At 33.3% G+C, this 19183-nt stretch overlaps 1 protein-coding gene and 1 pseudogene across 1 annotated transcript in view; both read left to right on the forward strand.

The window, feature by feature from the left end:
- RFX6 (regulatory factor X6) overlaps window positions 1–19183 on the forward strand; it is a 67942-nt gene that overhangs the window by 5516 nt on the left and 43243 nt on the right. The window contains exons 4-5 of the mRNA XM_049771351.1: window positions 2336–2397; window positions 18454–18531. Of these exons, the coding sequence (XP_049627308.1) occupies window positions 2336–2397; window positions 18454–18531 (140 nt within the window). The remainder of the gene's footprint in view (window positions 1–2335; window positions 2398–18453; window positions 18532–19183) is intronic.
- LOC126008111 (uncharacterized) lies at window positions 16313–16443 on the forward strand (annotated as a pseudogene).

The raw sequence follows: 19183 nt of genomic DNA on the forward strand, positions 1-19183 counted from the left end.
AAATTTTTCTACAATTTTTGAAAAGTCTCCACATCATTTTCCAGAGTTTGAATAAATCACTTTGTTACCAGCATTAGTGACTGCTCCTTTTCCACCACATTCCCATCAACACTGACTGCTTTTAATCTGTTACCTATAATCATTCTCTTTGGCGTAAGATGGCATCTCATTGCTGTTTTAGTTCATGTTTCCCTCAAAAATAAGTGATGAGTAGCACATTTTATAAGCCTAGTGGTCATCCATGTGTCTCCTTCAAGGAAGTGTCTGTTCATCACTTCTCCCCACTTTTTGGTGAGGTTTTTTGAGCTGTTGAGTTCTGTGAGTGCTTTGTCTTGGGTATTAGGTGAAAAATGTTTCTCCTACTCAGTAAGCAACTTTTTATTTTAGCCCTAGTGACTTCACTACATTTTCACTAAACAAAAATGTAATTTTTTCTTCTTTTTCTTTATTTAAACATCTTGATTATAAATATGATTGTGATTAGGTTTCAGTCATGTAAAGAACACACCCTTCACCAGTGCAACATTCCCACCACCAATGTCCCAAATCTTCCTCCATCTCACCACACCCCACCTGTACTCCAGACAGGCTTTCCAGTTCCCTCATTTATTCACATAATTATGGTAGTTCTCAGTGTAGTTATTTCTATAACTGCACTCACCACTCTGTGGTGAGCTTCATGAAGTGAGCTGGATTTTCCAGACCTCCTTTCATTGTCTCTGAGGATTGTTGCAAAAATGACTTTTATTTTTCTTAAAACCCATAGATGAGTGAGACTATTCTGAATCTCTCTCTCTCCCTCTGACTTATTTCACTCAGCATGATAGATTCCATGTACATCCATGTATAGAAAAATGTCATGACTTCATCTTTCCTGATGGCTGCATAATATTCCATTGTGTATATGTACCACAGTTTCTTTAGCCATTCGTCTGTTGAAGGGCATCTTGGTTGTTTCCAGAGCCTGGCTATTGTGAAATGTGCTGCAATAAATATAGGTGTGAGGAAGGGGTTTTTGTGTTGTATTCTTGTGTTCTTAGGGTATATCCTTAGGAATGGAATAGCTGGGTCGAATGGGAGCTCAATTTCCAGATTTTGGAGGAATCTCCAATTCGCTTTCCATAGAGTTTGGACTAGACTGCATTCCCACCAGCAGTGAATAAAAGTTCCTTTCTCTCCACATCCCAGCCAGCACTGATTGTTCTCATTCTTTGTGATGTATGCCAATCTCTGTGGTATGAGATGGTATCTCATCCTTGTTTTGATTATCATCTCCCTGATGATTAGTGATGAGGAGCTTTTTTTCATGTGCCTTTTAGCCATTTGTATTTCTTTTTTTTTTTTTTTATCAAAGTGTTTGTTCATTTCTTCTCCCCATTTTTTGATGGGATTAGATGTTTTTTTCTTGTAAAGTTGTGTCAGTGCCTTGTATATTTTGGATATTAGCCTCTTATCTGATGGGTGTTGGGTGAATAGTTTCTCCCACAAGGTGGGTGGCTCTTGTATCCTGGGCACTATTTCTTTTGAGGTGCAGAAGCTTCTCAGCTTAATGTATTCCCATCTGTTGATCTCTGCTTTCACTTGTTTGGAAAGTGCAGTTTCCTCCTTGAAGATGCCTTTAGTCTCAATATCATGGAGTGTTTTACCAATGTGTTGTTATATATACCTTATGGTATCAGGTCTGATATCAAGGCCTTTAATCCATTTGGATTTTACCTTCATACATGATGTTAACTGGGAGTTTATGTTCACTTTTTTGCAAGTTGCTAACCAGTCCTTAAGAAATTAACTTAAATGTAAGTATAAATTTTCTTTGGAACCCTTAGTTCATGTATGGATCTACTGTGATTTAAACTTAAAATTATTCTTTAACTAGTTGCTCATTTTAGCAAGGTTGAGTAAGGAGCATAGAAAATAAAGTTTCAAAGCACTTCTTTGGACATGTGTAAACAGAGGAAGTTTCTTGTGTTCTTTTAAATTCAGAGATGGATATATAATTGTCCATAAACCTTTGTTTCTATGAGTAAACACAAATATATTTGCATACATATAATAATGATTGCTTTCATAAAAATATGACATGAAATAAAGTATTAGTATGAACTGTGGAAATTGGGTTAAGGGAACTCCTTCAGTTCATTTTTCTGCCTCTCCTGATGCATTATTATCTAGTAAAACATTTATGGTAGTACCTTTTATACTAAATATTTGCTCGAAGTTTTACACTTTACATAAGTAGATTTTATAATTCTTGAATCTAGAATCTGGTTATAAGTGGCTTGAAATAATAGTGCTACACAGTTTGAAAATCTAAACTAATTGACTTTTTTTTTAGACCATTCGCCAGAAATTTCCCCTCTTGACGACAAGGAGGCTTGGAACAAGAGGCCATTCAAAGTAAGGCATACTCATGAACACATAGCAGACTTATACATGTGATAACTTATACATGAAAACATGACTACAGTATCAAATTATAATATTTATGGTAGTTTATGATGGATTATTTAAATTATTAAATTTACAAAATATTAAAGCTGATACCAAAGTCATAAAAGGGAAATAGTATGTTACCAAAAGAAATCAAAACAAATATTTGATACCTGCTCATGTATTTCTGGTTTACTTTACAAGAAAATACTTTTTTTTATTTTCTTTTATTTTAATTTCAAGACAAATAAAGAGCACAAATGAACCTTTTGTTCATCTTTTAATGAAAATATAATATAAAATGAGGTCACACACTTATTTTCTTAGTTTTCCTTTGTCTTGAGGCATTCTCTGTGAAATACATTTACAGTTTCTTGTTCATAGGTTTTTTTCTCTCTGTCCATGAAATTCTTTTCTTCTGAAAACAAAAGGGATTTGTTTTAGTTTTTATTTTCTTCCTGCTTACATATATAGCCATATATTTTTAATGCTGAAATTCTCTCATATCTCCTGCCATCTCCATGACTAAATTTGTGACTTCCTTCTCATTGTTTGTTTGTTTGTTTTCTCAAAGAGTAGCCATCTGAACACTTTTTTCCCTGAATCACTAACTATGTTCATTTCTTTTTCTCAGCAAAACCTCAGTGGTTTGTTTTTTTTATATTTATCTTATATGGCATCTGTCTAGCATTTGAATGTGTAGAACACATTTTCTTAAAGTAAATGTATCCTAAAGAAACAAAACTTCCAAGTTTCTTTTCTGCTACAATCCTGTCTAGCTCTGTTTGTCTTTATGTCTATTCTTTTAAGCTTACTTGGTGTCAAATTTTATCCTAACATATATGTAGAACTTCTCAGTAAAATATAGTGTAGCACATATGTATTTTAAAAACTTTCAACAGTCACATTAAAACTCACATGAAAGGAACTGATGAAACTGATCTTGGTATTATAGATATCAAGATATTGGTATAGATCTTACGAATCTAACTATTAATTTTGATCATATAATTAATAGAAAAATTCTGAGGCATTTCTGTCCTTGTGCCTAGAAATGTTTTGAAATCCACAATTGTGTATAGTACAATTAAACTCAAATTAGTTACCCTTCATGTGCTCCATACTCAGATACAATGAGAGGTTATTCTGTAGCTAATTCAGCTTTAGATTCTTGCTTGAAAATAAGTTAAATTTTTAAGTTCTCTTGACTGTATCTCCATTCTCATCGTCATAATCTGAACTGATCTTTATTTTGTCTTCAATTCAGAGAATTTTTCCAATTTGATCCTTTACAATCAACTTATATAGCTGATAAATAAGACCTTCACATTCAGTACATAATTTTAAACATTTTTCTCACATTGATATTTGGGCTTATTACAACTTAGTTCCAAACCCATATTCTTATCTTAACCATCTGTGTTTTACTTATTAGCTTAGTCTGATCTTTTTTTTCAAATGATTGTCAATTACTCTTTCTGTCATCCTTTTGTTTATTCCATCTTCCTCTGTGAAGAATGTTCTTTTCTTACAGGTATTAAATTTTAATCAATTTAAAAGAACATCTCATAATGTTCCTCTTATTTTGAATCATTTCTTGGCTTTTTAAATTTAACCTACCTTTTTTTTTTTTAAATTTTGGGCCACATCTGGCAGAGCTCAGGGTTTACTTCTGGTTCTGTACTCAGAAATTATCCTGACGGGCTCAGGGGACCATGTAAGATGCTTAGGATCAAACCTGGGTCAGCTGCTTGCAAGACAAATGCCCTACTCACTGTGTGATTGCTCTGTAACAATGTAGATTTCCTTGAAATCTCACAAAAGTTTTGTTGGTGCCTATATGTTTTGGGTGGAAACATACCTAGCAGTGTTCAGGGCTTACTCCTTATTCTGTGCTCAGGGATCATTCCTAAAAAGCTCAGGGGACTATCTGGGATGCTGATGATTGAACCCAGGTCTGTTTTCTGTGATGCATGCTCCCTCACCATTGTACTATTTCTCCAACCCAATGTTTGCCCTATTTTATGTTTTCTTTTTTGACATTTGGGACACACCTATCAGTGCTTACGGGGCAGTCCTGGCTTAGTGTTTGGGTCATCCATAGAAATACTTGGAGAACATGTGATGAAATCAAATCCAATAGTATGAAATTAATTTTATCCTCTTTCAATGATAGTATTTTGAGATAGAAACTTCTCATTCATGTATATATGTTTTGTTGCCTGTAGTATATAATTATTAACAAGTAGTTATTTAATTATTTTCAATTAAGATGAAAGATATTATGGTTTAACATGAATTAAAGATGAGAGATTGGAGAAGAAAAGGGGTCTATTTTAAGTCAGTCTTTTTCAAAGTTGACTCAATTTACCTGGATGATTTTATTGAATTTGACTCCTAATAAATATATAGGTGAAGGAAAGATTAGATAATGTTTGAAGTAAATAGAAGAAAAAAGGAAGCAAAGCAGAACAGAGAAATCTTCTTCACAGAATCTATAAGAGGACAGGCAGGCAGGCTACTGACAGTCAATTCATTCTAGAAGGAGCCTTTAGGATTAGGGATAAATCATTAACCTTGTTCATTGATAACAGCGAGGCTCCAGATTTAAGTTTATATAACAATATGTGGTGGTGACTTCAGGCAATTTATTTGATTTCTAAAAGCAGATGTACCCAAGAGCAAGGAATATAAAATTTGAATATTTATATATTACTGATATACTATTTTTCACTACTTGCCTATTACATTTTTGCATATTTTTAAATCACAGAAAAATTTCACATAAGAAAGTTAAGTTCATTAAAGATAACAATATACAAAATTTATGCAGCTTATTTTTAGTAATGCTTCTGATGTAATTATTCTTAGCCAGATCATTTTCTCTTATTTATTCCCAAGAAATAGTTTTAGATTTTTATCTGAAGAGATGTAAAAATTCAGCACTGACTATTGGATAGAAATATGATGATTACAGTTAGACAAATCCAAGTTGTAATCATTATTCTATATTTAGCCATATGACACTATACATGTCTCAACTTTTCATCAGTTAAGTGGTCATGTATTTCATAAATTTGTGATGAGAACTAAATAACAAAGAGTAAAGGAATGAATAGAAAAGTGAGTATGCTTTCAGCATAAATTTAACAAAAGAAAGTATAAAATTTGTCTAAAATTTTAGCAATATAACTTAAAGTTATTTATTGGGCATTTATACACATAGTATATCACAAATTCTTACATTTTGAAATGATAGTATAGGTGGTTTCTTGGAACTGGTGATACAGTTCCTATGACAAGAACAGCAAACAGTATTACCTCACTGGCTGAAGTATATACCAAAACTATCAGAAACTGTACCAAATGAGCAGGGTATCTCTGGGAGTTCCTAACACTTCTGCAGATTCCTACTGAAAAATAAGTTATTGACTTGTCCAAGGCCACACAGATACTATTAAAAAAGTAATCATTTAAGTGGATGCTTACTAACTAATTCAACTAGTCAACTGTAAGATTGATATGTATATCTAGCAGTGCTAGGGGCTGTTCTGATTCCAACTTTGTTCAGGAGAGATCTTGATCGTATTCATAGGGTCATATGCAGTACCAGGAATCAAACTGTGATCAATTTCTTCAATATATTGAATTTTTAAAGAGATAACAGTATTTTCTCTTGCATCAATCTTGAACAATTTTAATTCCTTTATACATATTCAGATATATTTGTTTTATATTGATAATATAATATTATATAAATCTAAATTATATATTTTATATAAAGGCAAAGCTATATAGCACAAATATAATTTTGCTTTCTGCTTTTTATTTAATCTTAAAATTTTGGCAAACACTGATCTATGTTACAAAAAGATACTTAGCAATCTAAAGAAAATGAGTGAGACCTGAGTTTATTTTCAAGTTCCATTTCTCTAAGATATAAGCCATTACATTTTATCAGTCCTGAGATTTATCATTATGCATGTGCTACTTATTTTAGAAAGTAGTAGGAGCTATAGTATGAAAATCAAAATATGTCCAATTTAAATAAAATGAGTCCCAAATGTATTCAATCAAAAGGTAAAATATTTTTTCTAAAAGATATAAAATATTTTTTAGAAGAGATAAAGTGTTTTATAGAAACAGATATTTAAAAATTCAAAAGGAAAGAATCAATGTAGTGACATAATTTAATGTCAAAATTATAAACTTAAACATTAAATAATTTATTTTCTATGATATGCCCCATGTTCTACATAGGAAATATTGTGTCTGGTGTTATGAAAATGGATGGAAAGATGAACATTTGATATCTGAAGAGCTCTTCCTAGAATATCTAAATTAAGTATGCTTGTGAGACAAAACAATAACTATTAAGGCAGATGAGCTGCCTAACATTCCATTTCTTTATTCACTGCTACTAATCTCTCCCCTTGAAGGAAATCAACCACACCCCAGACCAGATGCACATATACCCAATATAATGATGAAGAAATTTTTGTGCATTTTCTCCTCATTTTGTCACCAATGTCAAAATATTTTTCTGTACAATATATTTATATTAATCTTTTGAACAAACAAAATAAAGCAAAATTTTATAAGCTCACAATATCTAATGAAAATAATTCTGCATATACTATGAGTTATTATGCAGTTATTCATATTTACAACAATATACAAAATCATGATTTGAAGAAGTTTTAAGATGTAGGGCATGGTATGTGAGAGTACATACTGTGAAAAACATTTATTTAATAAATATTTTATTGCATGTTCTAGAACTAACTCAGCCTTACTCAGCAGAGCTCAACAGAGTACAGCTGAATGAACATTGTTGAGAACACTAACTAGATTTCATACATAGTAGACTGATTTGAAGTTACATTTTAATTTATCATAGACTTTGAGCAGTTAAATCTTGGTTTACAGACATGATGTACAAAAGCTATTATCTTATTTATTAGTAGTGATTTAGTGAGTTAATAAAGTTGATATGACAGCTGCTCTTATCATAGTAAGTTATTGCAAGTCCCTGAACAGCTTAATCCTATCATTTCCTTATCAGTTATCATTTGTATAGTGTAAACTAACATAGAGGCTATGAGTTCATTTAGAACATATGTTTTAGGAATCCTATAAAATGGCAGAATGGATAAGAAGAAATAAAGGTATAAGTATAAATTGGCCAGCAAATGAAGAAAGGTGTTAGACCCATATAAATATTTTAATAGTACACAAGAGATTCAAAACATCCATTTGTCCTCTTAAAGATCCCTTTGTAGTCACAAAATGCTCATGTTAAAATGTGAGCATAAGGAGCTGGATTGATGTAAGTGGATAGGGCATTTGTTTTGCACACAAACAACCTGGTTCGATCTCCAGCATCCCATATATTTCCCTGAACCTGCAAGGTGATTTCTGGGCACTGTACCAGAAGTAACTCCTAAGCACAGGGTTTTTGGGTCTTACCCAAAAAACAAAAACAAAAAATAAGTGAAGATAGAAAATTAATGCTTTATTAGATGTAAATATTTCATGGCACAAAATTAAGACTTGACAATAAAGCCTTAAGTCAAAATTAATGAATGAACACAATTTTGTTAAGCATCACAAAGCATACTTGAATTATTCAAACAGTTTTGTAGAAAAGTTACTAGTTATAACCAGGATTTAAAAACACTTTCCTTTTATATATTTTAAATATAAATGGATAAAATAATATAAACAGGAGGCCAGATGGATATTACAATGGTAGGGTATTTGCTTTGCATGCCAACAAGGTTTAATCCTCAGCATCACATATGGTTCCCAAGCTTGCCAGGACAATTCCTGAGTGCATGGCTAGAAGTCTAATGCTAGTTATGTTAGAATATTTCTAATATTTCCCAGCATAATATACCTTAGGGAAATATATTAAAAATAATTTAGGGGGCCATAGGGCATCTGCTTTGCATGCGCTAACCTAGGACCGACCTTGGTTCGATACCCCTGAGTTCCATATGGTCCCCGAAGCCAGGAGCGATTTCTGAGTGTATAGCCAGGAATAATCCCTGAGCGTCACTGAGTGTGGCCCAAAAAACAAAAATAAAAAAAATAAAATTTAGTTGTTGCAAGTGAGATGAAAATTTCATATATATTTTGCACACAATTACTCTTAAGATGTTTGGAGAACAGAAAAAAAAATACTCTATTATCTGTTCTCTATTCTTAAAGATGCTAACTCATCATTCAAATAACATAAAGCTATTAGTCTAATTTTTAGCTATAAGTTATTAGTCTAATTTTAAGTAAAATTAAAGGCAAAAGATTATTTTATTGGTCCCAGAAGAAATACGAAATTACATGTTTTAAAGCATTGCAAAATGTCTTATAAAATATTGAGATTTGTATTCCTAGAAACCTTTATAACTAAAATTCATTCAATTTAATCCCTATATATATATGCACAGTATTCACACAAGTTCACCCAGTATCCTAGTGGACCTGTTAAAATAAACAGATGTGGTGGTTATGGAAATTATAGACCTTAAGATAATTTTGTGATTTTAAGTTTCTAAATTCCTGGTAGTATGCATGAACTCATTCAATAAATGAAGTATTTGCTTAATTTTTTTAACAGAAAAAGATGCAATGCAGTTTAGTTTATAGTTTAGTAGGAAAGATAAACCATGTGTATAATAGTATATGGTACAAAGATAATATAGGATACATTGTCAAGAGAGAAATTCTTAGATAGATTTTATTTTTCTTGAGAGAGCAGCCACAATATCATGCATTGAATATTTGCCTTGAAGTGTGGTTAAAAAACAAGGACACAAAAACTAAGATTATTTCCAATGAAGAACTCAGCAATATTTAAAGGCACCAAGGTGAGGAAAATGTAAAGTATTTATGGAGATCAAATGCTTCTGATACTGATAGATAAGTTTACATAGAGTTAGTAAATTTTCTCACATCATGTTAGGCAAAAGATTCTTTAGTCTTTAAAATTTAAAGATTAAATTTAAAATTGTTCTAGTATGTGTAAATGCACATATATTACTTAAATATATTTTTCAGTTAGAGGCAAGTGCTTTTAAGTTTTTTATGGTACACTTAAACATTCATGTTATCAAATTATTTTTATTAACTTTTATTTCATAGTATAGAAAGCATATATTTGAAAGTCTGATATATGAAATAAATCAATATTATAGGTTTTAGTAAGTAATATTAGTAATGATTCATCTGGGATCCGTGGAGTTTGCTGAGCATAACATATTTGAAAATATTATGTAAATATATTTCACTTAGTAATTTTTATTAAATAAACTCTAGTCAAAGTTGAATCTTGAGCTTAATAGTAAAAGAGTTACATGCCAAACCAAGTTTGATCCCTGGGAGTGCATATGGTTATTTGAGACTTACTAGGAGTGATCAAAGAGCTTGGAACCAGGAGTAGTTGAAGGGTTCCTGAACACTGGAAGCTCCAAAATTTAATAAAGTCAATAGAAAAATAATTTTTTAAAAAACATTTTAAAAATCCTTTAAAAATTCTATTGAAATTCCATGGTTTACACTATTAATGAGCCTAACACCAAAACCATCATCAGTGAGTCCATATACCTCCCAAATGACTCCAATATATTTTCCTCTTATCAGTTCCAAATCAATTGTGTGAATCCCATTACTTATATCATTATGTTGCTTTTTGACTTTTTGTTGCTACCTTGATGTATAATTTTAAGTCTCACATAAGAGATACTATTATATCTCCTCTTTCTTTTGAGTGATTTCACTTAACATGATATCCTCTAGTGCTATGTTGCACAAATGGAGTGATTTTGCTTTTTTCAGAGCTGAACAGTATTCCATCATACCACAATTTCTTGTTCTATTTATATTCATATGTAGTGAGACATTTGGATTGTTGCCATATCTTAGCTACTGTATTAAATATCCTGATGAGCATAGGTGTTTATGTATCCTTTCTAATTAATGTTTTATTAATCAATGCCAAAAATGTGGAATTGCTGGATCATATGAGAAAGCTTATACTCACTCATAATTAGGAAAATGCAAATCAAAATAACAATAACAATCATATACCTTGAAATAATATATATCAAAAGGTCTGGAAATAGCTAATGTTGTGGAAAGAAACCCTCATTCACTATTGACAGAAATATCATCTGGTTTAACCTGTATGAAAAGCAATTATTTACAGAAATTTATTGGGCTAGTGGCTAAAATGTAGTCATTTAAAATATAATGTTGTGAACAAATGATAAACTTTTCAAAACATGTTATAAAAATATATCTTCAGTTTATTAAACCCATTAGTTTTGAACATCTTTTTTTAATCCTTCAAATATAAAACATTTCCTTATATTTCTTAGTTCTAAAATTTAACAGGGGAAATATTAATACTTATTTTAAACTTAGATTTAATGACTAATTCTTTAAATATATTTAGCTGAATAATAGCTTTTAAATCTGCTGAGGTTTTTTTTGGTATTTCTCTTATCAAATATGTTTACTTTTTATTCTTCTGATTAAAAATATAAATCAGTTCAATGTTTTTTGTTTCCATAAATTTTATTTTCCTTTATCTCTCCCTTCATGAAACAATAGCTCTGAGGTGGCTTTTTACATAAAATAATATTCACTCTGCCTCATAGAAATGGAACAATGGAACAATGTACACCTTAGTTCAGTTTAGTAGACTAATTATTTTATTAGTCCAAGGCTGGACGGTCGGTGCCTAATTCCCTGGGGTCTAAGTTGGTTCCACATGACATATGTTCAAGGTGGGAGATGCCCCTGTAAAAAAGTATGAGTTCTTATCCCTAGTAGATAAGAGCTTGTTTTTATATGTAAGATTTCCCCTTTTTTTTAATATGCCTTTGCAAGAAGAAGTGGTGTTACATTATATTGCTGGTGGATTTGGGGGTGGAGAGAGATGAAAACAAAAACTAAAAATATATATGCTCAAATATATTTAAAGATAAAAGTTTTTTAAAAAAATTAAATAAGGGCCCGGAGAGATAGCACAGCGGCGTTTGCCTTGCAAGCAGCCGATCCAGGACCAAAGGTGGTTGGTTCGAATCCCGGTGTCCCATATGGTCCCCCGTGCCTGCCAGGAGCTATTTCTGAGCAGACAGCCAGGAGTAACCCCTGAGCAATGCCGGTGTGGCCCAAAACCAAAAAAAAAAAAAAATAAAAAATAAAAAATAAAAAAAGTAATTAAAGGATCAAAGTGGGGCCAGAGATAAAACATGGAGGTAAGGTGTCTGTCCTTCATGCAGAAAGACGGTGGCTCAAATCCGGGCATCTCACATGGTCTCCTGTGCCTGCCAGGGACGACCTCCGAGCATAGAACCAGGAGCAACCCCCGAGCGCCACCAGTTGTGACCCCAAAAAAGCAAAAACAAAACAAAACAAAAACAAAAACAAAATAACAAAGAAAAAGGAACAAAGTGATGCAAGAGATTACATTTGGGGAAAAACAGGTTAAGAGGTAGTGTTATATAGGTCTTATATTTATGATGAAAGTATAGGCTTCCCCATTATCTTTTGAGATTTCCTTGTGGGGTATGGGCTTCAGGGTGCCTTTTCATCACACACCTTGGCCTTCCTGAGATTGAAAAAGATTTGCAGCAGGGAGGTCTTGGGGAGAGTTCTTGCAGTGGGAATCCTTTTGGAACTAGGGTAGGTATCAAGCCACAGTCCACTTAGGGAGAGGTGATTAGGAGGGCCACACTGCATGAGTTAGTTGGGGTGTTGGTTGTATTTTCTTGCCGGGAACAAGATGTGGGTTTGAGTGGGTGTCTCTTCACTTGGTGCTGGGTACTTGGTGCTGGGTACTGGCTCGTTGGGGTAGGAGGCCAGTCTTGATGCCTAATGGACTAAGAACTGAGGGTGAACAGTTTTAATATGGTGGGATATCGGAAATGGGATTGAGGGGTGAAGGGATAGTCGTATTTCTGAAGGTGGAGAGGGGATAGTACATGGGAGTGGCTATATAGGCTATAGGTATGGGTTGTTTATAATTTAGGTTTGTCTCTCAAGAAGGATTCCTATCTCTGTGTGCTACTGCCCACATATAAACATATAGAAGTTAGCTTAGGTATATATTAATAAAAAGAGGTGGGGAGAACAAAAGATATGCTGAGTACAGAAAGATAGATAAGTATAGTACATGTAAGGTAAAGAAACTAATAGATCAGCTTTTGGATACGCATAGGTTTCGTGTCTCGAGTACTAACCATTATATTAGTGAGGTCTATCTATACTGGTGTTTATACTTTGCAGTATTGTCCGCAGCACACTATATATCAGCTTTCCTTTCCTATAGAGGAGGTAACCATGTGGTTTTTACTTGATATGGATTGAATTGATGATATTGAGGAGGAGAGGTAGAAGAAGAGGGAGACAAGAAGAGAGAAAAAAACAAACAAACAACAGCAACAACAACAAAAAAACGAAGTAATGAGAAGAGAGGACAAAAGAGCAAGGACAAGTTAGTTTGCTTGAACGTGTTCATTGTGTAGGCCCTGTAATATAAATCTGTAGGTCATGATTGCTGCTTCTAATTTAGCCTCAGAATTTCATGATGAATAAGAAATGGGCCAATTTAATAATTGAGTAGATAAAAACCACTTCTTTGACTTAACTGGTTTCAGAAAATAGAGAAGTGGGTAAAAAATGTGGAAAATGACAGTGAGCTTTTTTACACTGTGCTGTTAAAATTTTTTTTATTGTGGTCAAAGTGAATTACAATTCTTTCACAGTAATATTTGAGGCACATAGTGACAATGAATGAGGGGCATTCACACAACCAGTGTTGTCCTCCCTCCACCCCTGTTCCCAGCATGCAACCCACATCTCCGTTCTTTACCCCTGTAATGCTAGTGCAACTGTTTCCCCTTGTACAGCTTGTTGTAGATTGGGTATTGATTCTTTTGCTATTGATTTTGTATTTGGTATTCATGTCTGTTCAATTTTTATTCCCACCAAATGAACATTCGACTGTCTGGTCTTGGTACCATCAGGGGGAGAAAGAAAGAAAGAAAAACAAACAAATAATCACGAAAGAAAAAAACTAGGAGGAGTTCATCTAGGTGTTATAAATATCCATTTAGAAGAAGGAAGGGAAAAAAGAAGAAAAAGGTAGCAAAACAAAACAAAACAAAAACAAAAACAAAAACAATAAGGGAGTAAGAACAAAATTGCAAAAAGAACAAACAAATAATACGCTGAGTGAAATAAGTCAGAGAGAGAGAGAAAGACACAGAATGGTCTCACTCATCTATGGGTTTTAAGAAAAATGAAAGACATTCTTGCAATAACAACTTTCAGACACAAAAGAGAAAAGAGCTGTAAGTTACAGCTCACCTCATGAAGCTCACCACAAACGGGGATGAGTTTAGTTAGAGAAATAACTACGTTTTGGATAATAATAATAATGAGAATGTACGAGGGAAATAGAAAGCCTGTCTAGAGTACAGGCAGGGGTTGGGTGGGGAGGAGGGAGATTTGGGACATTGGTGATAGGAATGTTGCACTGGTGATGGGTGGTGTTCTTTACATGACTGAAACCCAAACACGATCATGTATGTAATAAAATTGTTTAAATAAAAAAAATTAAAAAAAAAGAACAAAGAAATAATAAACTGAAAACCAAAACCATCAGCTATGGAAAAAAAACCAAGGGGGGGGGGAAACAGAGAACAAAACCAGACCAGAAACTTCTTAAAAAGGGGAGTTTATGTTTCTTCTTCTTCTTCTTCTTCTTCTTCTTCTTCTTCTTCTTCTTCTTCTTCTTCTTCTTCTTCTTCTTCTTCTTCTTCTTCTTCTTCTTCTTCTTCTTCTTCTTCTTCTTCTTCTTCTTCCTTCTTCTTCTTCTTTTTCTTCTCTTCTTCTTCTTCTTCTTCTTCTTCTCTTCTTTCTCTTCTTCTTCTTCTCTTCTCTTCTTCTTCTTCTTTCTTCTTCTTCTTCTTCTTCTTCTTCTTCTTCTTCTTTCTTCTTCTTCTTCTTCTTCTTCTTCTTCTTCTTCCTTCTTCTTCTTCTTTTGCATAGGCATTGGTAAATATGGGAAAATTACAACGGGAATTCCCTTGGCCTAAGAGATACAGGGTTTCTCCACCCTTGAAGCATATTGTCATGGGAACAACTACAGGCTCCATACTCATGCATTTACACACCCCAAGATCTTTTTATGGTGCCAGAAAACTTTCCACTCAGATGTGGGTGATGACATCCTGCTTCTGTAGCTGGAGATCTTGTTATTTGCGTAGGTCATAGGGTGAAGGCTAGGAGAGAGTTTTACTTTATGGTTCTAGGAGTTCTGTTCATTACTGTTGTTGTAATCAGTCTTCTCTAATAAGTGGTCTTGGGTTTTGTTCAGATTCTAGGGCAGAGCCTAGGATATAATATTTCAGCATAGTTCCAGAAGTTTTGCTCAGTCTCAGTTGTCAAAGACAGACCTCTGGAATTAGAAATGTTGGTTTTTGTACAAATTCTAGGCCAAGGCCTAGGCTAGGAAGTTCCTTGATAGGTTCTGTCCAGTCAGTCAGTCTTCTGTAGATAGTGAATTTGGTTTTTACTTAGGGCAAAGGATGGCCTGTCTTCTGGTTGCATCATACCATTAGGTGATGAAATAGGGCAGTCCTCTTTTAGCTCAAGTTGTTGCCATTTCCTCATGTCAAGATGTCATGTTAAAACTGGTGCAAGTCGGTGCTAGAACAGCATTCAGAGTTTTCCTGGGAGGACTTTGATGCTGTTGCTGGAACCTGCATCGGTTCCACGTCTGGGATCTGGGGTTCTGGGTTGGACTGTCCTGTCCAATCACATGGAATCTAAATTGGGTCCACATGACACATGCTTATAGATGGAGGTGACCCTAGCAGACTAATTATTGTCTGTCTACTTAAACTGAGAACTTAAAGCTTTTTTATTTGTTGCTACAAAAGTCTGCTACATTTTCCCATTACTATTTTCAAATGAATGGCTTTATAATATTCTTTTTGGAATTTTCATCTCTTTCTAGTGATTGTTTATCCTGTGAGATACAGTTACAAAATTGTTCATGGTTGAGTTTCAGTTATATAATATTCATTACTCATCCCTTAACCAGTATACACTTCCTGCCATGAACATCCTCAGTTTCCCTCTTGCTGCCCCTGTTCAGACCCCTTCACACACCTTCTCTATGACAGATACCTCTGTCTCTCTTTTTCACTCTTACTCTTTATCCCCTTTTTTTCCTTTAGGCACTATGATTTGCAATACTGTTTCTGAAAGGGTATCATGCATATCCGTTTACAGAACATTTCTGATTGAGTGTATTTCCCGAGTTCATAAAACTTCCTCTCCATTGACTGTGACCCGGTCATTAGTGAGAACTTCTTTACTGCAGTAAAGACCATAATGGACCATAATAGCTGAAAACCCCTCTCTGGATCTCTCATGTTAGATGGCAGAAAGCCTGGTTTAGACCTATTCCAGCTCTTCTGACTCTATTCCTCCTCCTCAGAGACAGACTATTCATCCAAAGAATACATCCTCTTTCCACATCCAATTCCTGGCCCCAAGAATCTGGTGTCCTTTTTGCAAATAGTCTAGATCTGATTCTTGAGCTTTTAAGGACTCATCTCTCATCTTTACTCAAAAGTTTCTCTTTTCTATCATTACACGTTAGGCCTGAGGGCTTGCAAGAGGAAATTGTTTTGGAATAATGAAATGTTTTTTATTATGGATGTGGTAGTGTAAACTGCATGTTAACTTTGATGTGAAAAACAACAAAAATATTACTTGGGAGGAAATGAGAAGGCAGAAATGGTCTTTCAATTTCACTGCTATGTTCTCACAAGGGATTACAAAACCTAAGAACAGTACATTCATATTTACCTGGCAGAGGAGATAACATGATCATGAAGGTGGTTTTCCCAGGGTGAGGCTTTTGCATTGCATTCTGGATGTGCTGACCACTGTGATTTCTCCAAATGTGAGAAACTTGACTGTATAGTAGTCATGAGTAAATGAAAAAAAAAATTGTAATTGCAAACCTACCTACCTACCAGCCAAATGATTGTGGAAATAAATTGTCAAAATAAGAAAACAAGGATTTTTATTAGTTGCTATATAAATGTGCATATGTATATAATATAACATAAACAATATATTATATTTTAAAGTGAATTATATAATTATAAGTATGTACTATATATACAATATAACAATATTATTATAATTATTATAATATTAAGCATATGTATTTTGTCTTGGGCCTTGGAAACATTTAGGAATAGAATTGCTTGACCTTTACTGCTGAAATCGATAAAAGACCTTGAAAACTCAGATCTATTATTTCCCAATCCTCCTTAAACTCATATATTTGTGCAAAGTAATGAAATTTTAGTTTACTTAGGAGATTCCTGGAAGTCTAATTATTCTATTATTTAATTTTTTCCCAATATTAGGTGAATATATAACCACTGTATGTGATGTGTGTGATGTTGATTTGAGGATAAAGAGTAAAAGCAAAAGTTAGTCAACTCTGGCTCCCTTTATTGAGTTGCCACTATTTGTTTAGCCTTTTTTATAAAGTTTGTAGCATTTGCACTTAAGAAGTATATAAAGGATCTACAGCAGTGAGAACGATCTTCTGGTTGAGGGCATGGGTGCGACCCTGGGTTCAGTTGTTGGCAATGAAAATAAATTAGATATGACAATTTTTAGGTCAAGGAGATAGTTCATAGATCAGGAGAACATGGCTCTCCTGTATCAGGTCTCTTATTTGATCCATGGTACACAAAGCCTCTAAAGGACTTCAGATATAGTCTAGATGCCCCAGGACTACTAAGAAGATTCCCTTCTCAAACAATGACAGCATAAAAAATGGGTTGCAACATGAGAATCTTCATGCTTTTGTAATTTTCTATCATTTAGGATTCATGCACACATTTACAAGAGCTATTTGAAGCACTTTTATTCCTTGAATTAGCTTTATAATGTATGACATCACCTCCCATTAAGTTGCACAAATCTATAAAGAAAATTGACCCCATAAACAATTCATTTTTTATTATAAAAATAACTTTATTTGTTTGGAGACTATACTTGGTAGCACTCAGGAGTTATTCTTGGTTCTGCACTTATACATTACTTCTGGTAGAGTCAAGGACAATATGGGGTGCTGGAGATAAAACTGAGGTTAAGGCAAGCACCTTATTTTCTGTACTATTACTCTAGCCTTTATTTACTTATTTATTTATTTATTTTGTTTCTTGTTTTTTTTTTTGGGGGGGGGCCACACCCAGTGACACTCAAGGGTTACTCTTGGCTATGTGCTCAGAAATCGCTCCAGGCTTGGGAGACTATATGGGAGGCCGTGGGATCAAACTGCGGTCCTTCCTAGGTTAGCGCCGGCAAAGCAGATACCTTATTGCTCTGCATCATTACTCCAGCTCTAGCCTTCAAATTCATATGCTTCATATATATATATATATATATATATATATATATATATATATATATATATATATATATATATATATATATATATATATATATATAACATTTTTTCCATGCATAATGTCATGCACTTAGTATATCTGTTAGATATACTACAAAAAAGCAAATTTTCTTGATCTATTAATTAAATTCAGATTAAATAAATTGCAAATACTGACATAGCTATTCCTAATATATCTTGAACCAACACTGCACATGCAGATTTAAATGTCTAAATTTGAATGTAAACATTTGAAAATTTGGGGTGATATGGCACTATTTTAGGTAATTGGCAATGGGAATTTCACTTCTCTTTCAAGCTTAAAGCAAGAAATAAGACCATAAGTGTGAATGCAGCCATAAATAGGGTTAGTTATTATCAAAAGTTACTACTTTAAAAACACAGGTAAAGAAGGCTATCAAGGGCTACATATCTTAATTTTAGATTGTTTTAGTCATGCTTTGCTTCACTTTTTCTTTCAAAAACCTCCTTCATTAACACAGAGATGGTTCCTGTCCTTGTTCTAGGTACCATTATTATGGGATTGGCATCAAAGAGAGCAGTGCATATTATCACTCTGTATATTCGGGAAAGGGCCTGACAAGGTAGAGTTATATTATCTTTTAGACTTTTTTTTGCATTTCCTTAATAACCTTAGACCTGCTTAATATATAGTTTGCTATTTTTCTTATTTAAATGTTTTCTTTTAAGAATAAGATCTTCATTTTATATGAAGAAGCTTTCTCTCTCAAAGAACAACAATATAGATCCCTAAAATACCTATTCAATTTATATAGCTTAAAATCAATGAGCTATTAATATTGTAAGGTAATGAAGAAAGATATATCTAGAAAGCAGAATTTCTTTTAAATAAAATATATTTTTCCATTTAAATTTGAGTCTGCTTGACCATCACTTAACAAAGATTAAAAAATTATCATTACTGCTAATATTCTATATTTTGAATACCAATTTATATTATTAAGATAAAGCTACTAACATGGTATAGATTCTATGAAAGCATACTCAAAATTGTGTTTAACTATAATGAGGATATTATGGATAAATAAGATGGCATCTATAAAACCAGTGAGAATAAAATGAAAAAATTTATAATACTGAGATTTTGAATAATTAACATATATGTGACATTGCCTGACTCTTTTCCCCCTTTATCCCCACACAAATGCTTGGATCCATGTGAAAAATAAAGGTAATTTATCCAGATTTATTTAACTAATCACAGGTCTTCTACAT

This window comes from Suncus etruscus, chromosome 4 (assembly GCF_024139225.1).
Source record: "Suncus etruscus isolate mSunEtr1 chromosome 4, mSunEtr1.pri.cur, whole genome shotgun sequence".
Taxonomy (NCBI): Eukaryota; Metazoa; Chordata; class Mammalia; order Eulipotyphla; family Soricidae; genus Suncus; species Suncus etruscus.